This window comes from Dromiciops gliroides, chromosome 1 (genome assembly GCF_019393635.1).
Source record: "Dromiciops gliroides isolate mDroGli1 chromosome 1, mDroGli1.pri, whole genome shotgun sequence".
In the NCBI taxonomy this organism is placed as follows: Eukaryota; Metazoa; Chordata; class Mammalia; order Microbiotheria; family Microbiotheriidae; genus Dromiciops; species Dromiciops gliroides.
Window position 1 is genome coordinate 535,300,556 of NC_057861.1, and position 19,155 is coordinate 535,319,710.

The 19,155-nt window shown below is 45.7% G+C and overlaps 1 protein-coding gene across 3 annotated transcripts in view; it reads left to right on the top strand.

Moving 5' to 3' along the window:
- The first annotated feature begins 205 nt into the window (after positions 1–205).
- The window catches only part of MICALL2 (MICAL like 2), a 74,964-nt gene continuing 56,014 nt past the window's right edge, over positions 206–19,155 (top strand). Inside the window, exons 1-2 of one of the 3 annotated variants that reach the window (XM_043979436.1) lie at positions 206–381; positions 5,205–6,268. In XM_043979436.1, the coding sequence (XP_043835371.1) occupies positions 6,126–6,268 (143 nt within the window). In that variant the 5' untranslated portion in view covers positions 206–381; positions 5,205–6,125. Of the gene's footprint in view, positions 382–847; positions 1,131–5,204; positions 6,269–19,155 lie in introns of those variants that run through there. The other 2 variants (XM_043979437.1, XM_043979439.1) reach the window with 2 other exon arrangements.

Here is a 19,155-nt window from a genome sequence, read left to right on the forward strand (position 1 = left end):
AAAGAGTTGCTTTAAGGATCAAGTGAGATGACATGTAAAGTTCTGTACAGATTGTAAAGGACTCTATAACTATTGTTGTTGTTGCTCACTCTCATTGAGTCTGACTCTTTGTGACCCCATTTGGGTTTTTCTTGGCAAGGATACCGGAGGAAATAATTAACAGAGTGAAAGCATTAGAATTAAGAGGGTTTGGAGAAAGCTTCCTGGACAAGGTGGGATTTTAGTTGAGACTTAGAGGAAGCCAGGGAGCTGAATAGTTGTAGTAATAGGGGACAACCAGAGAAAATGCCTGGAGTGTCTTGTTCATGGAACAGTCAGGAGGCCGGTGCTGCTGGAGCTAAGAATGTGTATCAGGAAGTAAGATGTAAGAAGACTGGAAAGGTAGGAGAGGCTGGGTTATGAAGTGCTCTGAATGCCAAACAGAGCATTTGAATTTGACCTTGGAGGTTATAGGGTGCCACTGGGGGGGTGAGGGAGAGAAGGGGAGAGACAGAGACAGAGACAGACAGAGAGAGACAGAGACACAGAGAGACAGACAGAGAAGACAGAGAGACAGAGACAGAGAGAGGCAGAGAAGGCAGAGACACAGAGACAAGACGGAGACAGAAAGAGACAAGACAAAGAGACAGAAGACAGAGAGACAGAGACAGAGAGAAAAGACAGAGACACAAATAGATACAGAGAAAGACAGAGAAGACAGAGAGACAGAGAGAAGACAGAGAGAGAGACAGAGAGACAGATACAGAGACAGAGGCGAAAAGACAGAGACAGCAACAGAGTGCGTGCGTGTGTGTGTGTGTGTGTGTGTGTGTGATCAGATATGGAAAATCACTTTTATTGGATGGAGAATGCATTGGCATGAGGCAGGCAGACCCACCAGCAGGTGTGAAGTGATGCAGATCTGCACAAGAGTGGTGGCAGCATCAGAGGAGAGAAGGGGATGAATTTGAGAGGTGAAATGGAAAGTCCTTGGCAGAAACATGTTGGATATGGAGGTTGAGAGATAGTGAGGAATTCAAGATGACTCCCATGTTTTGAACCTGAGAAACTAGGAGGATAGTATTATCCTCTACAGTAACAGGAATAATAACAGCATCTACCTCCCAGGGTTCTTGTAAGGATCAAATGAGGTAAACATGTCAAGTGCTTTGCAAACCTTAAAGTGATTTCTAAATATTGTCTATTACTGTGCCTTCTCCTGAATTGTGGGGTAATGTAAATAACACCCGGCTATTCTTTGTTTTTTTCTTCATCCTGATGAAATTGGTTTTATCTTCACCTACAGTTACACTCATTAGTCATGCTTAGAATATCAGAAATATGATGAACGTTCTTTCCCGATGTAGTGAAAGGCATGGGCAGGAAATGCTGCAATTCTTTCTAGAGAGTGAGACACCTCTTCCTACACAATACCTTCTCTCCCCACACTGGAAAAGCTTCTTTCCTCCTGAACCTAGAATTATTTTCTATATTTTTTACCTGCTTATATATAGTATGTATACCAAACAACAAGCATTTGTCAAGTACCTAGCACTGCTGTAGGCACTGGGTATATAAAGATGAAAATGAAACAGTCTGTCTCAATGGAATTTATAGTCTGGGGGAGTGGAATGGAGAGGAGATGACATGTATATGTTGTGTGTGTGTTTCCGTATAGATAGACTATATACTAAATAAATACACACATTATTTCCCCTGACAGAATTTAAGTTCCTTGAGGGCAGGAATCTTTAATTTTTGTCTTCGTGTTCTCGCCATAGAGCACAGTGCCCTGTGCCCAGTGGGTACTTACTAATTCCTTGTTGAAATTAAACTGGCATCACTTACAGCTGGGGGTGGCATGTTTGACTGTCATTGGGTCAGAGTTTGGACGGATTTTCAGGGCTCCAAGGCTTCCCTCGAGTTGCTCACATTTGAGAGATCATTTTTCTTCATTTCTTCCTGGCTTAATCAAGTTGTTATTATTAGTCTTCTCAAGTCAGATGCAAATTGAAAATTGATTGCCATGTCTCAAAGGAATAAGAGCTGTCCTTGTTGTTGAGTCATTTTTCAGTCGTGTCTGACTCTTCATGACCCCATTTGGGGTTTTCTTGGCAAAGATACTGGAGTGGTTTGCCATTTCCTTCTCCTGTTCATTTTACAGATGAGGACACTGAGGCAAATCATGTTAGGTGACTTGCCCAGGGTCACACAGCTAGGAAGTATCTGAGGTCAGATTTGAACTCAGGTTCTCCTGACTCAAGGTCCAATGCTTTATCCCCTGTGCCACCTAGCTGCCCCAGGAGCTGCCCATAGAGATAAATTTGTGTGAAGGATGTAGAAAAATATTTATAGCAGCTCTTTTTGTGGTGGCAAAGAATGAGAAATTGAGGGGATGCCCATCCATTAGGGAATGGATGAACAAGTTATGGCATATGAATGTCATGGAATACTGTTGTGCTTTAAGAAATGATGAACAAGTAGATTTTAGAAAAAGCTGGAAAGATTTACATGAACTAATGCTGAGTGAAGTGAGCAGAGCTAGAACATCATACACAGTAACAGCAACATTGTGTGATGATCAACTGTGATAGACTTAGCCCTACTCAGTAATATGATGATCCAAGACAATTCCGAAAGACTCATGATAGAAAATCCTACCCATATCCAGAGAAAGAACTATGGAGTCTGAATGCAGAACGAAGCATACCATTTTCACTTTTTTGGGGGGTTTTCTTTCTCATGTTTTCTTTTTCCTTTTGTTCTGATTTTTCTTTTACACCATGACTAATGTGGAAATATGTCTAACATGATTGTACATATATAGCCTATATCAGATTGCTTGCTGTCTTGGGGAGGGAGGAGGGAAGGGAGGGAAAAAATTTGGAACTCAGAATCTTATAAAAATGAATATTGAAAACTATCTTTACATGTAATTGGGAAAAAATAAAATACTATTAAGTTAAAAATATTGTGTGAGGGAAGGTAAATGAACAGGATAAATTCTCACAAACTCCTTTCCTTTCTTGTTTTCTTGTGAGGATTGTTTGAAGGAACTTGAGGATATTTGGGGAAAACCGAGTGTCTTGAAGAATCTAAAGGGGTCACAGAGAAGAAAGATTTACTCCTTTTTGGCCCCAGAGGGGAGAAGTAGGACCAGTGGTAGAAATTGCATTGAGGTGGATTTGGTATGCTAGAGCCTGTTCCTATTGAGAGCTGGTTGTTAAATTTTTAGTGTGAGTATTCACACCTTGGAAATAGACAGATGCTAAGAATCAGGGCTTGGTTTATAATTTTGTTGATTGTCTAACTTTAATAAAGTGATAGAGAAAATGTTAATAATGTGATTAAACTTAAGTGTGGTGTGTACATTCTTCCCCCCTGGAGAGTTGTTGTTAAACATTTACCAGCACACTCTTACATTTAAGATAAAACCTCTTAACAATTAGAGTGGTCCAAGAGGGCAATGGGCCGGCCACCTTGGAAGGTGGTGGGTTCCCCTGCCCTAGACATCGTCAATCAGATGCAGCATGTCCACTTGCAGGGAGATTTCTGTTCAGATGCAGATTGCACTGTAGCAAGAGGTCTTTTTTTTTTTTTAAACACATTTTCATTTTAGAATTTTATTTTCCCAAATTACATGTAAATACAAATTTTGACATCTTTTTTTTTAAGACTTTGTGTTCCAAAAGCAAGAGGTCTTAACCTTTTTTTGTGCCATGGGTACCTTTGGGAGTCTGATGAAGTTCATGGATCTCTTCTAAGAATAATGCTTTCAAATGCATAAAATAAGATACATAGGATTACAAAAATTATATTAAAATTTTAAAAGGGTTCACAGACCCCAGGTTAACAACTCCTGGAGTAGATAATTGCTGATGTTCATTCCATCTCTGAAATTTGATGTTGCATTCCAAGGCAGAAAATGAGGTCTTGGGTCTCAAACCATTTGCTAGTTTTTCAATTTTAGATAATTAATTCATTTCACTTCTATAAGCCTAAGTTTCCTCACCCGAAAAATGGGAATAATAATATTCACACCATCTACCTAACAGGTACTCACCCCTGTGAGTATCAGATAAGGTCGTGAATGTGAAAGTACTTTCTAATTAGAAAATTCTATATGCCTACGAACAGTTATTAATTATTATTGTGTAATTGAGACCCTTGGTCCCTGCCTACCAAACCAAGTTCTAGCTTTTGTAGTTGGGTAAGAAAGGGACTAATAAATTAGGATTTCAAGTGGAAATGATGCATATTACTGTGGTTGGGTGTTTAAAATCCTGTAGCATTTCAGGGGCAGCTAGGTAGATGATGTAGTGGATAGACCACTGGCCCTGGAATCAGGAATACCTGAGTTCAGATGTGACCTCAGATGCTTACTAGCTGTGTGACCCTGGGCAAGGCACTTATGAGCTGGAGACTCAACAATCAAACAATCAAGCATTTCAGTAGAGTGGACGTTAAGAAGTTAGCCTTAGGGGCAGCTAGATGGCGAAGTGGTTAAAGCACCGGCCCTGGACTCAGGAGTACCTGAGTTCAAATCCGGCTTCAGACACTTGACATTTACTAGCTGTGTGACCGTGGGCAAGTCACTTAACCCCCATTGCCTAAAAAAAAAAAAAAAGAAGTTAGCCTTAATTGAGTCTTTGGCTTTGTAGCTAAATAAATTAAAGGCTTGTTGTCTGCTTGGTATAAAATCAATGAATCCTAGAGTTGAAAGGGTTGTTAAAAGTTATTTAGTTCAATCTCTCTTCCACCACAGGAACCCATTCCACAGGGTTGCTGGAGAGATGAGATCGAGCCTGTGCTTGAATACTTAGCTGAGTCAGGATTCAAAAAGATCCCTACGGGCTAGAAATACGGGTTCTGAAAAAGACATTAAGCCAAGTTGCTACAAATCCCTTAGCTTCACTGAAATCTAGGGATCTCTCTGTCTCTGTCTCTGTCTCTCTGTCTCTCGTCGGGGTGGGAATGCGGATAGACTTTAGACATTATCAATCTAGTTAACAGGAGTTCTTGACCTGGGGCCTGAGAAACTTTTTCAAAGTTTTGATAACTGTATTTCAATATAATTCGTTTCCTTTGCAATCTTATGTATTTGATTTTATGCATTTGAAAATGTCGTGCTGTTATGCTGAGAAGGGTTCACCAGTCTGCCAAAGGGGTCCGAGACACAAAAAGAGTTAGAATCTTTGCTTTAGTCCAATTCCTTTGTTTTACAGATGAGGAAACTGAGGCCGACGGTGAGGAAGTGACTTGCCCAAGACCATTCACGAGGCCTCGTCTCATTTCCCAACTTTTCTGTTTGGGAATGGGGTGCCCGCACACACACCTCCCCTTCCCCTGGCCAGCCCCGCCCCCCTGGCTAGGCCCCTCCCTCGGACTCCTCCTTCCCCTCCTCTTCTTTCCCACAGATCTTCCCACAGAGCTTCCCGGACACCCAGAAAGCTGCTGTCTGGAGTGAGTTGGGGTGCCCCGCGGCGGCCGGGCCTCGCTCGCTTGCCCGCTCCCTTGTGCACCGCGGACTGCGGGACGCTGGTGGCCGGCTCGCCCGCGGGCCAGCCGGCTGGGGGAGGGGAGGGCTGGGAGGAGAGGAGCCAGGCTGCGGAGCTAGCGGAGCGCGGGGAACGGGGGCAGGCGGCGGAGCGGAGCCCGGAGGAGCGGGCTTGCCCTGGCGCGGAGACTGCGGCGCCCGGAGCCAGCGGACCTGAGCAGCTGGGGCCGGCCTCCCGGAGCTGGGGGCGGGCCGGGGAGGAGCCCCGCGGCTGCCGGAGCCCGACACTCTTCCCGGGACTTTCAACCCTCCGGGACGTGTCCAGACCCCTTCTCTGCAGCCGTTGTGGCCGCTAAGGGGACGGAAGCTGGCTCTTGTCTTGGGGATCGGGACCAGGCTGTGGCGGGATCGCCAGGATCCCTGGAGTCAATATTACCCCCTCCTCCGGGGAGGCCACTGGGGTCGCTCTGCGTGGACTAAGGAGCTGGAAACTGATCGCTCAGGCGCTGGGCTTTCAAGCAAGAGCCGGAGTTTCCCTGGAATTCCCTGCCCTGCCTAGAAGTGCTGTGGCTTTCCAGGTTTGCACCCAGGAAGGGGGGTGCCTGTGAGGGACACCACGTCCCCGCTTCGTTCCCACTCCTGACTCAGGATGGCGGCCATCAAGGCCCTGCAGCAGTGGTGCCGGCAGCAGTGTGAGGGCTACCCCGAGGTCAACATCACCAACATGACCACCTCCTTCAGGGACGGCTTGGCCTTCTGTGCCATCCTGCACCGGCACAGACCAGACCTCATGTGAGTAGTGGGTGCCCCGGAACCTTCCAGGGGCAGACAGCTCTGCTCCTCTCAGCTCCAGACAAGTGCTGGTTGGCATCAACCTGACCCAGGTCCGGGCTGCTGCTCGCCTTCACCTTGAATGAAGCTAAGCTTCCTGCCGTCTGGTTTCTCGGGGCTCTTTGTTTCAGGACCTCCCACCAAGAAAGGGACGGGGGTGGGGTGGGATGGGACAAAACCACAATCAGGCACATCTCTGTGAAGAGGCAGGGAGGTTTAGAGGATACGATACTTACTGGTAATGGAGGCAGGAACACCTGGGGCCAAATCCCTTCTCTAGGACTCAGTAATTACGTGAATACGAGCAGCTCCCTCTACATTTTTCTTTCGTTTCCCCCCCTTTTTTTTTGCAGGGCAATGAGGGTTAAGTGACTTGCCCAGGGTCACACAGCTAGTAAACGTCAAGTGGCTGAGGCTGGATTTGAACTCAAGTCCTCCTGAATCCAGGGCCGGTGCTTTATCCACTGCCGCCACCTAGCTGCCCCTCCCTCTATATTTCTTAACCTTAGTTTTCCTATCTGTAAAGTGGGGACAATCATAGCCACAATACCTACTTCATACGGTTTTTCTGAGGTGTGAATGAGATAGTATGCATAAAGGGCTTTGAAAAGTTTAAAGGGTAGTTATTGTTATGCCCAAGAAGCTGGGCTACTAGGCAAAGATTCCAGGAGTCCAGGCTCCTCCTACTCCTCCCTTCCTGGAAAAATCAGTGCAGAAAGCACCTCTTCTTGGGTCACTTGACACATCCCACCCCCAGATCTCTAGTTGTTCCTGCAATGGTTCATGCCTCTCTCTGCCCTCTGATGAGTGGGGATCAGCACCCTTTCGGAAACTTTCAGGATCTTAAGTTTCTTTTGTCCTGAGACCCAACTTTTGATTTGCCCAGAGCCAGAGCCAGAGGGATGCTGGGATGGTGGAAAAGTCCTTCTTTTCTCTGGAGCCAGTTGGGCCAGGTCAGGAGGGGCTCAGTTTGGCTGGGGATGGGGCTTTGCAGAAAGGGTGAGATGCTGGTCCAGCAGACCAGAGACTGACTGGGAGCCCAGAACCTGCTCTCCTTCAGGAGCTCTGGAGACAGTGGGTTATTGCCGGCCAGTCAGGCCTATGAAGGGGGGGAAGGGGGTGGGGTGGGGTCTGGACACAGAGCTGGAAGTGAGGAACTCCCAAATCTTAAACTAGAATCCTATTTCCCCACAGGAGACTAGGGGAGGGGGTTGAGGAGGGAACAGAACCAAGCATTTCCCCTTCTAGGCTCCCAGTAAGGAAAACTTCTTAACCCATAACCCCCTTGTAGAATTGTGCCTCAGGGAAGATCTGAACTGGTAGGTGGTTTTTCCAGGGCTTTTGTTTGGAAAGAGCCTAGATTCCTGCTGTTGGTGCTAAACACTGGGTTTCCTGGGCTATAGAGAGTAACCAGTGAGGCCTCCCCACCCTCCCTCGCTGAAGCCAAGGCCATGCTGGGTGTGGAGGAGGAGGTTGGATAAAAACAATTCTTCAGAGGTGTAACTGCCCAACTGAGAGTAGTTTGAAATGTTCCCATTCTGGAGTTTGGAGTTAGGGGAATGAAGTGCCAAGGAGGTAGGGCTCAGGAATACACTGGCATGTGGTACTGTCCTAGTAAACCTGTGGTGCGACTCATTTGGAGCAACTGTCTGTAGTGGCCACTGAAGGCCAGGAGTTGGGAATGAATGGAAACTAGTCAACCGGTCCTTGCCACCACCAGCCAGGCTGGTCACGTGGAGACTTGTTCTTTGGCTTCTGTTCCTGCTGCTGCAGAGAAGGCAAGAAACCCTGTTAGAAAATGGCTTTTATTTTTATTTATTTTGCTCCCTCCTCTCTTATACTGGGCTACAAGCTTCCCCATAGTGGATTTGGAGATACTCAGAGATGCCATTTCGAGTCTAAAAGAAAATTTAAATGTGTAGAGGAATGCTTTTGCCCTTTAAAAAAAAATGAAAATGTTTGTTTCGGCTCTGTTTTCTTCAAACGGTCATTTTCAGCCGGGTGTTAAGATTTTATTGCATTCCTCCAAACACACGCACACGTTCCTGGGCAGTGTGGTACTGTGCAAGGAAGATTGAATTTGGAGTCAGAGGATCTCGATTCAAATCCTGTTTCTGCTGCTTACCCTGTGTATCATCTTGGGCAAGTCACTTGACTGCCTTTGTGCTCCAGTTTCCTCCTCAGTAAAACGTTGACCAGTGGCGTGAAACTCAAATAGAAGCAGGGGCCACCAGTCTGCACATGTTGATCCCTGGGGACGACATATTGACTTAGTTTTAAAATGTGATTTTACCTGTGTTTTTATTGTGTTATTATTTATATTGTTAAATATTTCCCAGTTACATTTTAATCTGGTCCCAGGGGCACATTGAGGTTATTGTGGACTGACTGCATGAGAATGTTGGGACCTCTGAGGTCAATCCAATTCAATTCAGTAAATATTTAGTAAGCACCCACTACTCACCAGGCACTGGGCTAAGGACCACTGCGTGTGGTCCTTTCCATCTCTGTTCCTATGACCCATCCAAACGTTGAAATGTCATATGTTTGCTTGAATGACAAAATGGGACTAAAACAGTCATATCCTGTGACCCCTTGGGCTAATTTTGTTAAGTATGAAAGTGCCCTGAACTTGAAAGTCACAAGACCTGAATTCGAATCTCAGCTCTGCTGCTTTTTTTTACCTGTGAGAGCTTTGGGCCAGTCACTTGCCTTTTCTGGGTGTAAGTTTCCCTCTCTGTGAAATTGCCGGGTCAGACTAGATGACCTCTAAGTTCTCTTCCATCTCTCGATCTATGATTCTATGACTCAGTGACTAGGGAGACAAAACCGTGTGTCTCATGAGGACAGAGCTGGTCAAAAGCACTTTGCCAGTAACCTAGAACTCCATAGTCCAGAAGTTTAGCTGCTCACCCTGCTGGTGTGCTGGCAGAGGGCGGCCAAATGGATAGACTGAGGCTTGTCTCATGGGTGCCAGGAATTTCTCTCCCCTTCCCTTCCATGACCATCCACCCGACTCCCTCAGATTTCTCTTATAGTGTAAGGGAAAGGGAGTTGGGAGGGAAGGGCAGCATGGCCCAGCCTGGCTTGTTATGATAGTCATCTTCTTGCTTTCTTCTGGACTCCTTGGGTTCTGCCCAGCTTCCCTTTTCTGCTGCTGCTTGGCGTATCACTGGAGTTTTGTGTGCATGTGTGTGCCAGCATGTGTGTGTTACTAGGCCAATTTCCTGAACCACATGTGCTCATCTGTCTCCTGCTGCTTCCCTGTTTCCTCCTTCTCTGTCTTCTTTCAGGCACCAGCAAAGTCTCCTAAATTATTGGGGTTTCTCAGATCCCTGGAGCCTGTCCCTCGAAAATCCCCTTGGCCTTATTCAGACACAAGCTATCTGTCCTTTTCTGCTTGCTGGGGTAATTTGCCTGCTGAGTGACATGGAGTTGTTCTCTGTTCTTCCTTGAGGGGGAGTCCCCTTTCGAGGACCAGTCAGTGAGGAAACACCTGGGAAAGGCCTGGAAGTGACCCTCAAATCAGTAGTTTAAAGGCTCTTTGGAGGATTGTAAAGCAGGGCAGGGCAGGGAGGCTGAAAATTCTAAGCTGTTGGTGTAACCCATACCCAGGACATCCTTAGGGGATGCCAATGTCGGAAGCAAATAAAACTTTGTCTCCTCTTCTTCCTTCCCCAATATTTCTATTTAGGTGATATGATGAAAGCAATTTAAAAATCATTAACAAGCAGCCCAAAGGGTGTTTATATGTTTAGGAGTGGGGAGGGTCAGGCTTTGTTGACTTGTAGAGATGATGGGTGAGAGTGATGAGTGTATGTGAGTGTTAGGTTTTTATTTAGCACTGGCTGATATCATCTTTTTTCCTCATCCATCCTCCTGGATGTCTCCAGAATTACTACCTATGCTTCTAGTGACACCAAGGGCCAGCTGTTCAGTCAATCCACCAATGTCTTTGGTCATGCTCATCCCGACCAGGACCAAGGAGAATATGAGAGTCAGGTGTCCTCTTGACCAACAAGGTGGCCAAGCACCCAATAACAATTTGAAATATTCAACTCCCAGCTGTCCTTATTTATAAAAGTATCTAGGGCAGCTAGGTAGTGCAGTGGATAAAGCACTGGCCCTGGAGTCAGGAGGACCTGAGTTCAAATCGGGCCTCAGACACTTGATACTAGCTGTGTGACCCTGGGCAAGTCACTTAACCCTCATTGCCCCACCAAAACACAAAACAAAACAAAAAGTATCCAAAAATTCCATTTATATGGGCATTAATTTTTTTGGGGGGGTGGGGTGGGGTAATGAGGGTTAAGTGACTTGCCTAGGGTCACACAGCTAGCAAGTGTCAAGTGTCTGAGGCCAAATTTGAACTCAGATCCTCCTGAATCCAGGGCCGGTGCTTTATCCACTGTGCCACCTAGCTGCCCTCCTATATGGCCAATAATTTTTTACAGAATTCTTTATATTTGACTTGTATAATGTGAATTGGGGGGAGCAGCTATTTTATCTTAAGAATTACTTGTCTTGGGGACAGCTAGGTGACACAGTGGATAAAGCACTGGCCCTGGATTCAGGAGGACCTGAATTCAAATCTGGCCTCAGACACTTGCCACTTACTAGTTGTGTGACCCTGAGCAAGTCACTTAACCCTCTTTGCCCCACAAAAACCAAACCAAACCAAACAAGAATTACGTGTCTTTTTTTTTTTCTTTTTAGTGAGGCAATTGGGGTTAAGTGACTTGCCCAGGGTCACACAGCTATTAAGTGTTAAGTGTCTGAGGTCGGATTTGAACTCAGGTCCTCCTGACTCCAGGGCCAGTGCTCTATCCACTGCGCCACCTCACTGTCCCAGAATTACTTGTCTTAATCCGACTTTATCGGTTTTTTAATTTAATTTTTTCAATGAACAGTTTCATTTTCTCTCCCCCCTCCTATGACGAAAAACAGAAATGAAGACCTTTTAACACAAATACATAAACAAGCAAAATAAATTCCCTCATTAGCCATGCCAAAAATATATATATCTCATTTTGCATTTTGCCTGATGTTAAGTTTAGTTCATGTCACCTGAGTCTGCTCTGGCTTACCCTATAGGGAAAAGTTGGCCCATGAGTGTGTAGGATACAAGAGGAAGGCAGCTTAGCCTTCCAGATTTTTGCCCAGGAGGATTCCCCAAATGGGAAAGAAACAAGAGCCAAGGATCTAAGGGATGGAGGAAGCTGACGACTTTCTGAGCCTGTTGCCTTGCTCCCAAGCTAACTCACTCTGGAACCATCTGGGGGCTCTGATAATCTTTCTTACTTTTAAAGGCCCCCAGGAGAAGGATAGGAGACATCCTGTTTTAGTATCCAACAACCTCGACATCAGGAAGCCCTTCCTTTTGTTAAATCTCCAAAACCTTCCTGCAAATTCCTTCTTGGTCCACCCTCAGTGGGAATGGAGAATCTCTCTGAATAGTAACTCACTGTATTTTTTTTTTTTTAGTGAGGCAATTGGGGTTAAGTGACTTGCCCAGGGTCACACAGCTATTAAGTGTTAAGTGTCTGAGGCCGGATTTGAACTCAGGTGCTCCTGACTCCAGGGCGGGTGCTCTATCCACTGTGCCAACTAGCTGCCCCTACTCACTGTATTCATGAAGAGTCACCCCTCAGCCCCATGGAATGAATAATTCTTGTTCCTCTAACCTTTCCTCTCCAATGGCTCCAAATTCAATAAACATTTATGAGGCACTTACTGCATGCAAGGCTCTGATGCTAAGCGCTGGGGGAATGCCAAGATGGAAAACACAATACGGTCTCTAACTTAAGGTGTGGTGGTGGAAAGGACTGTTTGAAGTCAGGGGAGTCCTGGGTTGGAATCCTGACTCCCACACTTCCTTATTTCTATAATGGGGATGGTAACACTTGCACTAGTTCGCTTTAGGGAAAGCGGTTTGTAAACCTTGCAGCGCTGTGTAAATAAATAAGAGGGACAATGGACACGTACAAGGAAGTGCGTTAAAGGGGAGAGTGTAAGCTGTGTATGTAGGTAAGCCAGCCCTTAGCACACAGTAAGTGCTTAATAAATGGGTGGTTTTTTTTTTAATGCATTCATGATCTCTCAAAAGGAGAGATTAAACCAAATGTTCTAGGAAAATTTGATGAAGGAGAAATCGCTTTCATTTTTTTCAATCGCTGTAGGGGAGGGGAAATTGGGAAAGACTTCTAGGAAGCCTCAGAGCGGAGCCTGGAAGGAAGAGAAGGATTTTAGCCTGCAGAGAAATGGAGGAGGTGTGTTCTAGGTCTGGGGGACTGCTTTTGCAAATGCCTGGAGGTAGGAGAGATGGGGCTGGGGAGGAAGCTAGTTTTCTTTCCAGTTTGGAATGTTCGGAGGATCTTCAGAGCCTGGTTTAGCAGTTTGCATTTTACATTATAAACTCTAGGAGAAGCTCCCACGGATTTTTGACATGTGCATTAAGATGATTTTGGCAGCTGTGTGAAGGATGAATGCATGGGAGAAGGGAAGAGGCTGGAGGTAGTTAGAGAGATGTCCTTTGTAACGTAAGAACGTGGAATTGGGACAAAATAGGATCGCTGCTTTCTGAGCAGGGGGAAGGTGTGGGATTTTGATTCAGATTTTTTTTGAATGAGTTGCTGAGGCCAGAGATTCAGCCTGACATCGTAGCTATGCCAACTCACTCTTGGTGGGCCAGGCCATTGCCCTTAAGCTCTCCTCTCTGCCTACTGGTTTTCCCCAGAGATTGAGGGTATGGTAGTATCAGGACCATAAACACTGAGGAAGAGCCTTGAGAATGGGTCCTGCTGAAGGGATTGGAAGCCTCCAGCTCACGTGTGCAGGCTAGGTGGTGACGACAGTCTCCCTGGCCAGCCCAGGTGAGCACAGTCCTGGAAAAAGTTGGTCACACCCTTCCAGGGCGGGTCTCCCCACTGCTTTTCCTCTTGGCAGCAAAGGTGGTTGCTAAAACCACTTAAAAGGGACCTCAGCCCCTCTGATGTTTGGAGATACCCTTCTGCCAAGCCTGAAATTGCCCATTAGAAAGTCCACGTGTTTCAGGAAAGGGTTCTGCATTTCCCCAATGTCCCATGCTCTAGTACCTCTGGAAGAGAAAAAGGAGGATCTGAATTTCTATAGCCTAGGGAAGGGAAGATTAAAGAGCCGATGGATCTTTCACTGGAGGCTAGACAAGAGGAAAGGGAACTTGGGGGAGAAGAAGGCTTTAAGGGCCTTAGGTGAGATGTTAGAAAGATGTTACTTCCTGAGGGTAAGACCCTTGGAGGAGAGTGCTGTGTTTCTGGGTTGCTTTGTGTCTGTTTCTGCCCAAAGACAGGAGGACAGACTAGCTCATCTTTTGTGGAAACTTCCAGCCCAAGGAAACCAAAAATCTGCTCTTCCGTCTTTTTGAGTCCCATACGGGTTATGTTTTTGCGGGGCAATGAGGGTTAAGTGACTTGCCCAGGGTCACACAGCTAGTGTCAAGTGTCTGAGTCTGGATTTGAACTCAGGTCCTCCTGAATCCGAGGCCAGTGCACCACCTAGCTGCCCCCACCCCCACCCCCAGAGGGGTTATGAAGAGGGCAATGAAGGTGGGGAAGGGGCACAGGTCCAAGATGGCAGTGCCCAGGCTTTCTCTATGTGGCGCCAGATCCAGCCTGCCTTCTACTTAGACATCTCACTTGTCTCCTGCTGGAAAGCAATTTCCTTCCTTGCCTAGGCATCAAGACTCACTGGAAGTAGTGGCTCTGGAGAGAGTGGGGAAGGGAGGGGAAGGAGGGGGCTATGGTTGACCTCACTTCCCACACGAAGACACTAAGACATTTAGCAGGAAGTCTGGAGCCTGTCTTCCAACGGCCGAGTGGACCAGTGGCCTTCTATTCTGGAGGTGAGGGGGTACTCTGCTCCAATGACCTTTTCCCTTTCCTGTTGTTTTCTTTCCAGAAAGCACATGGAGAGGAATAGACATTTTTTTTTCTTCCCCCTCATCACTTGGTGTCTGGCGGCTGGTGTGCTCAGACCCCAATGTGAAGATGCCCCTTGGGGAGAGAACTTGAACTTTCTCTCCCTTGGGAGAGGAGAAACCCTAGTCGATTTCCCAACTTTTTTTTTTTACCACAAGAGAAAAAAAAATCTGGATATTCTTGGGTTTTCCCCTGCCTCAGGCTGTGGTGAAGGGACTATTGGGAAATAGGAGAAGCTTATTCCAGCAGCCTTGGACACTTTTGTACAGATGTGGTCCCCATACTGGACCTTTGCTTCCATTGCCCCCCATTTTCATCGAAACCTCTTAGGATCAGGGGAGACAGAACCAGCAGCCCTGTTGTACGTGCCCCCAGGAGAGGCCCTGCTCTCTGCATTGTGCCAGAGTTTTCTGGGTGGCTCAGGAAGTCCAGAAGGGGAGGGATACATCTCTAGAACCGACTCCCTGGAGGCAGAAGGCGGCAGTTTTTTCCTCTGTAGACGTGGCGTCAAGGAACGGAGCAATTCTTTCCTAGACATAACCCTTTCTGTCTCCCTTTGTCTCTGGCACATGTTTCTTGGTCTCTGTGTCCTTGTCTCACTTTATTTCCATCCTAGCACCTAGTAAAGTGTCTTGTGTTAAGTATTAATACTAAAGTAGGAAGTAGGAACTTAATAAAGACTTGTTGAATGAATGGCTGGCTAGCTGTCTCCTTTGGTCTCTTTCTTGGTGTTTGATTTTGTGCATCAGTCTTTGGGTCTCCCTTTGTCTTTTTTTTTTTTTCATCTCTCTCTCTGTCTTGCAACCATCCACTGGATTGTGGTGTGTTAGCAGAGGGGCTGCTTACTCTTTTTCTCTCTGTGGGATTAACTCCAGATGTGGTAGAGAAGCCAGGGTGGGAAGGTTTTGATGAAGCACTTTTCCTTCCCCTGGTAGTACCCTCCCCCTCCCCTTCCAACCCTCCCCTCCCCCCGGCCCCCCGCCCCCCCAGCCCCCCCCCCACCTTCTACCCCTTTAGTGGTTGGATTTTGTTCTAAGTCATAAAGCAGCGTGAGGTCAGCACTCCAGGAATTTGGAAGTGGGTATAAAATCCCCAGGAGCCCCAGGGCCGGTTAGTGAGAGGTGGTTGGGACTGGAGATCTGTGAGCAGCTGCTGGCTCTCATTTCTCAACAGATGTTTGTGCGTGGCCATAAGGGGCTACAGTCAGAGCAAGAGCAACTTGGCAGGCAGAGAGGGGGGTGCCTGCTCACTGTGTTGGTGGGGATCGAGGTTGCTTAAGTTCTCCTTGCCCGGTATTTGCTTAACAGGGTGCTGAACACACAGTAGGTGCTCTGTAATTAGTTGCTGAATGAATGAATGAATGAGTGAATGAATGGGGGGAAATGCTTGATGAATGAATGGGTTTTATTTGGAAGCAAAACAGAAAACATTATAAACCCCTCATATGAAACAACTGTGTATTTGCACCTGGAATGCTTTTAGAGTTTAGGACTATACCGGGCTTCTTAACCTTTTCTGAGCCCCTTTGGCAGTGTGGGGAAGCCTATAACCCCTTCTCAGAATAACATTAAGTGCATAAAATAAAATCAAATCTCTAGGATTACAAAGGAAACTAATTATATTGAAATAGGGTCATTAAATATTTTTAAGAAACACATTCATGGACCTCAGAATACGGGTCCCTCTGTAGAGTAGAATCGGAAATGGTTCAGAAGAGCAATGATCTGAGAGTTGGAGAGCAGCTTGGAAAGGACAGACGGTAGTAATTAGACCTAGTCAGGCACAGGATCCCAGGATTTAAGCACTGCAAGAACCTGAGACAGCTTCCAAGCCTCTCATTTTACAGATGAGAAGACTCAGGCCTGGAGAGGGGAAACAAATGCATTGCCTCCTTTGCAAAGGTAAAGGATGTGAGGAGAATCATGTGACCAAGAAATGTGGAGTTGACAGAGACCTCCATGGTCCAGCTCTTACATATATCTATATATTTGTCTCTAAATCTATCTATCTCTGTCTATCCATCCATCTATCTGTCTGTCTGTCTTATCTGTCTATCCGTCCATTCATCTGTTTATCCATCTATTCATCCATCCATCCATCCACCCATCCATCCATCCATCCATCCATCCATCCATCCATCCATCCATCCATCCATCCATCTTTCTATCTGTCTTATCTGTCTATCCGTCCATTCATCTGTTTATCCATCCATTCATCCATCCATCCATCCATCCATCCATCCATCCATCCATCCATCCATCCATCCATCCATCCATCCATCTTTCTGTCTATCTGTCTTATCTGTCTATCCGTCCATTCATCTGTTTATCTATCCATCCATCCATCCATCCATCCATCCATCCATCCATCCATCCATCCATCCATCCACCCACCCACTCATCCATCCATCCATCTTTCTGTCTATCTGTCTTATCTGTCTATCCGTCCATTCATCTGTTTATCCATCCATCCATCCATCCATCCATCCATCCATCCATCCATCCATCCATCCATCCATCCATCCATCCATCTTTCTCTCTATCTGTCTTATCTGTCTATCCATCCATTCATCTGTTTGTCCATCCATTCATCCATCCATCCATCCATCCATCCATCCATCCATCCATCCATCCATCCATCCATCCATCCATCCATCCATCCATCCATCCATCTTTCTCTCTATCTGTCTTATCTGTCTATCCGTCCATTCATCTGTTTATCCATCCATTCATCCATCCATCCATCCATCCATCCATCCATTGTCCCATCCATTGTCCCATCCATTGTATATCCAACAACTGGTCATTCAGCCTCTGAAGACCTGCAGTAATAAGGCAATCTACTCCTGTTAGGTGGTCCACTTCCTTTTTCGTATATCTTTGAAAGTTAGGTATTTTTCTCCCAGTCACCATTTTAAACCTTTTCTTTGCTTCTCAAGCCTCTGACACCTCTGCCTCTTCCGCTGCCTCTCCCCCGCCCCTCCACTCCCTCACCTTGGCTAAGGATTGTGCAAACTCTACTAAGAAAACTGAGACCATTCAATGTGAGCTCCCTCTTCTCTAATTCTTTTTATTTAAAAAAACCTCTCCTTGGCATGGTCTCCTTTTCCCCAGTCTCTGACAAAGAGGTACCCCTTCTCCTTGCTGAGGCTGACCCCTTACACATACATTCGATCCAATCCTCTCCTGGCTTCTCCAATAGTCTCAACCCTCAATTATGCCTTAACATTCTCACTATCAGTTGGCTCCTTATTGTTCAGTTTCAGTCATGTCCACCTCTTCTTGACCCCATCTGGGATTTTCTTGGCAAAGATACTGGAATGGTTTGCGATTTCCTTCTCCAGCTCATTTTATAGTTGAGGAGACTGAGGCAAACAGGTTTAATTGACTAGCTTAGGGTTGCACAGTTAGTAAGTGTCTGAGGCTGGATTTGAACTCAAGTCCTCTTGACTTCAGGTCCAGCACTATATCCACTGTGCCACCTGGTTTCTGACTTCCTTCTTTACTCTTTCAAATAGTCTAAATCTTCACCATCTTTTTTTTTTTTTTAAGTGAGGCAATTGGGGTTAAGTGACTTGCCCAGGGTCACACAGCTAGTAAGTGTTAAGTGTCTGAGGCCGGATTTGAACTCAGGTACTCCTGACTCCAGGGCCAGTGCTCAATCCACTGCGCCACCTAGCTGCCCCAATCTTCACCATCTTTAAAAAAAATCTTTCAGTAGACCCACCATCCCATCAAGCTATTATCTTTCCTATATTTCTTTTCAGACAAACGCCTTGGAAAAACTGTTCTCTCTGACTCTACTTCCTCTCAATCTGGATTCCTACCTCATGATTTAATGGAAATTCCCCAAAAGTTACAAATAATTTGTTAGTTATCTGTCCATCTTAATGCCTTCTCTCTGGGATTCTCTTTAATTTATCCTGTATCTTGTTTCTGCATAGTTTGTATATTATTCCCCTATTAAATTATGAGTACCTTGAAAGCAGGGATATCTCTATCTATCTATCTATCTATCTATCTATCTATCTATCTATCTATCTATCTATCTATCTATCTATCTATCTATCTATCTATCTATCTATATTTCCCCAGTGGCTGGAACATAGTAGGTTCTTAATACATGCTTGTTGACTGATGGACTGAGTGATGGTCTTTACTTAGTCATAATTCTTTTTTTACTTCTCTCTTGCATTTGATGCTGTTTACTGTCTTCTCTTCCTGGATTCTATCTCCTCACTCTCTCCTCTCTCTTTGTTGCTGTTGTTTTTTTAAAATGATTTTAACTCTCTCTCTCTTGGTTCATTTCCTACCTGCATAATCACTCTTTCTGGGTCTCCTTTCCAGATTCATCAGGCATATCACACTCCCTAATCATGGGTGTTTCCCAAAATTTGGTCCTAGGATCTTTTCTTTCCTCCTACTACATTTTCTTTCTCACTAATCTCATCAGCTCTCCTGAATTTAACTATAATCTCTATCCAGATGAATCCCAGATTTATAAATCCAGCCCTAGTCTCTCCCTTGAGCTTCAGTCCTACACCATCGATTGCTCATTGGCTATTTCAAAGTGAATATCTCAGAGACGTCTTAAACTCTATACCCCAAATTGAACTCCCTGGACTCTTCATTTTTCTAAACATCCCTAATTCTGTAGAAGGCATCATCAGCCTTCCAATCTCCCTGGTTCATGACCTTGGTATTATCTTGGACTCCTCACCGTCCCTCACCCCATATATCCAATCAATTGTCAAATCTTGCCATTTCTTAGCTTCCCAACAGCTCTTGGATCTGCTGACCCCTCCTCTCTATTTGCATAGTTATCACCTTTATTCAGGCCCTTATCACCTCTTCCCTGTTATTTCACCAACTTTCTGATTGGTTTCCTAGCCTA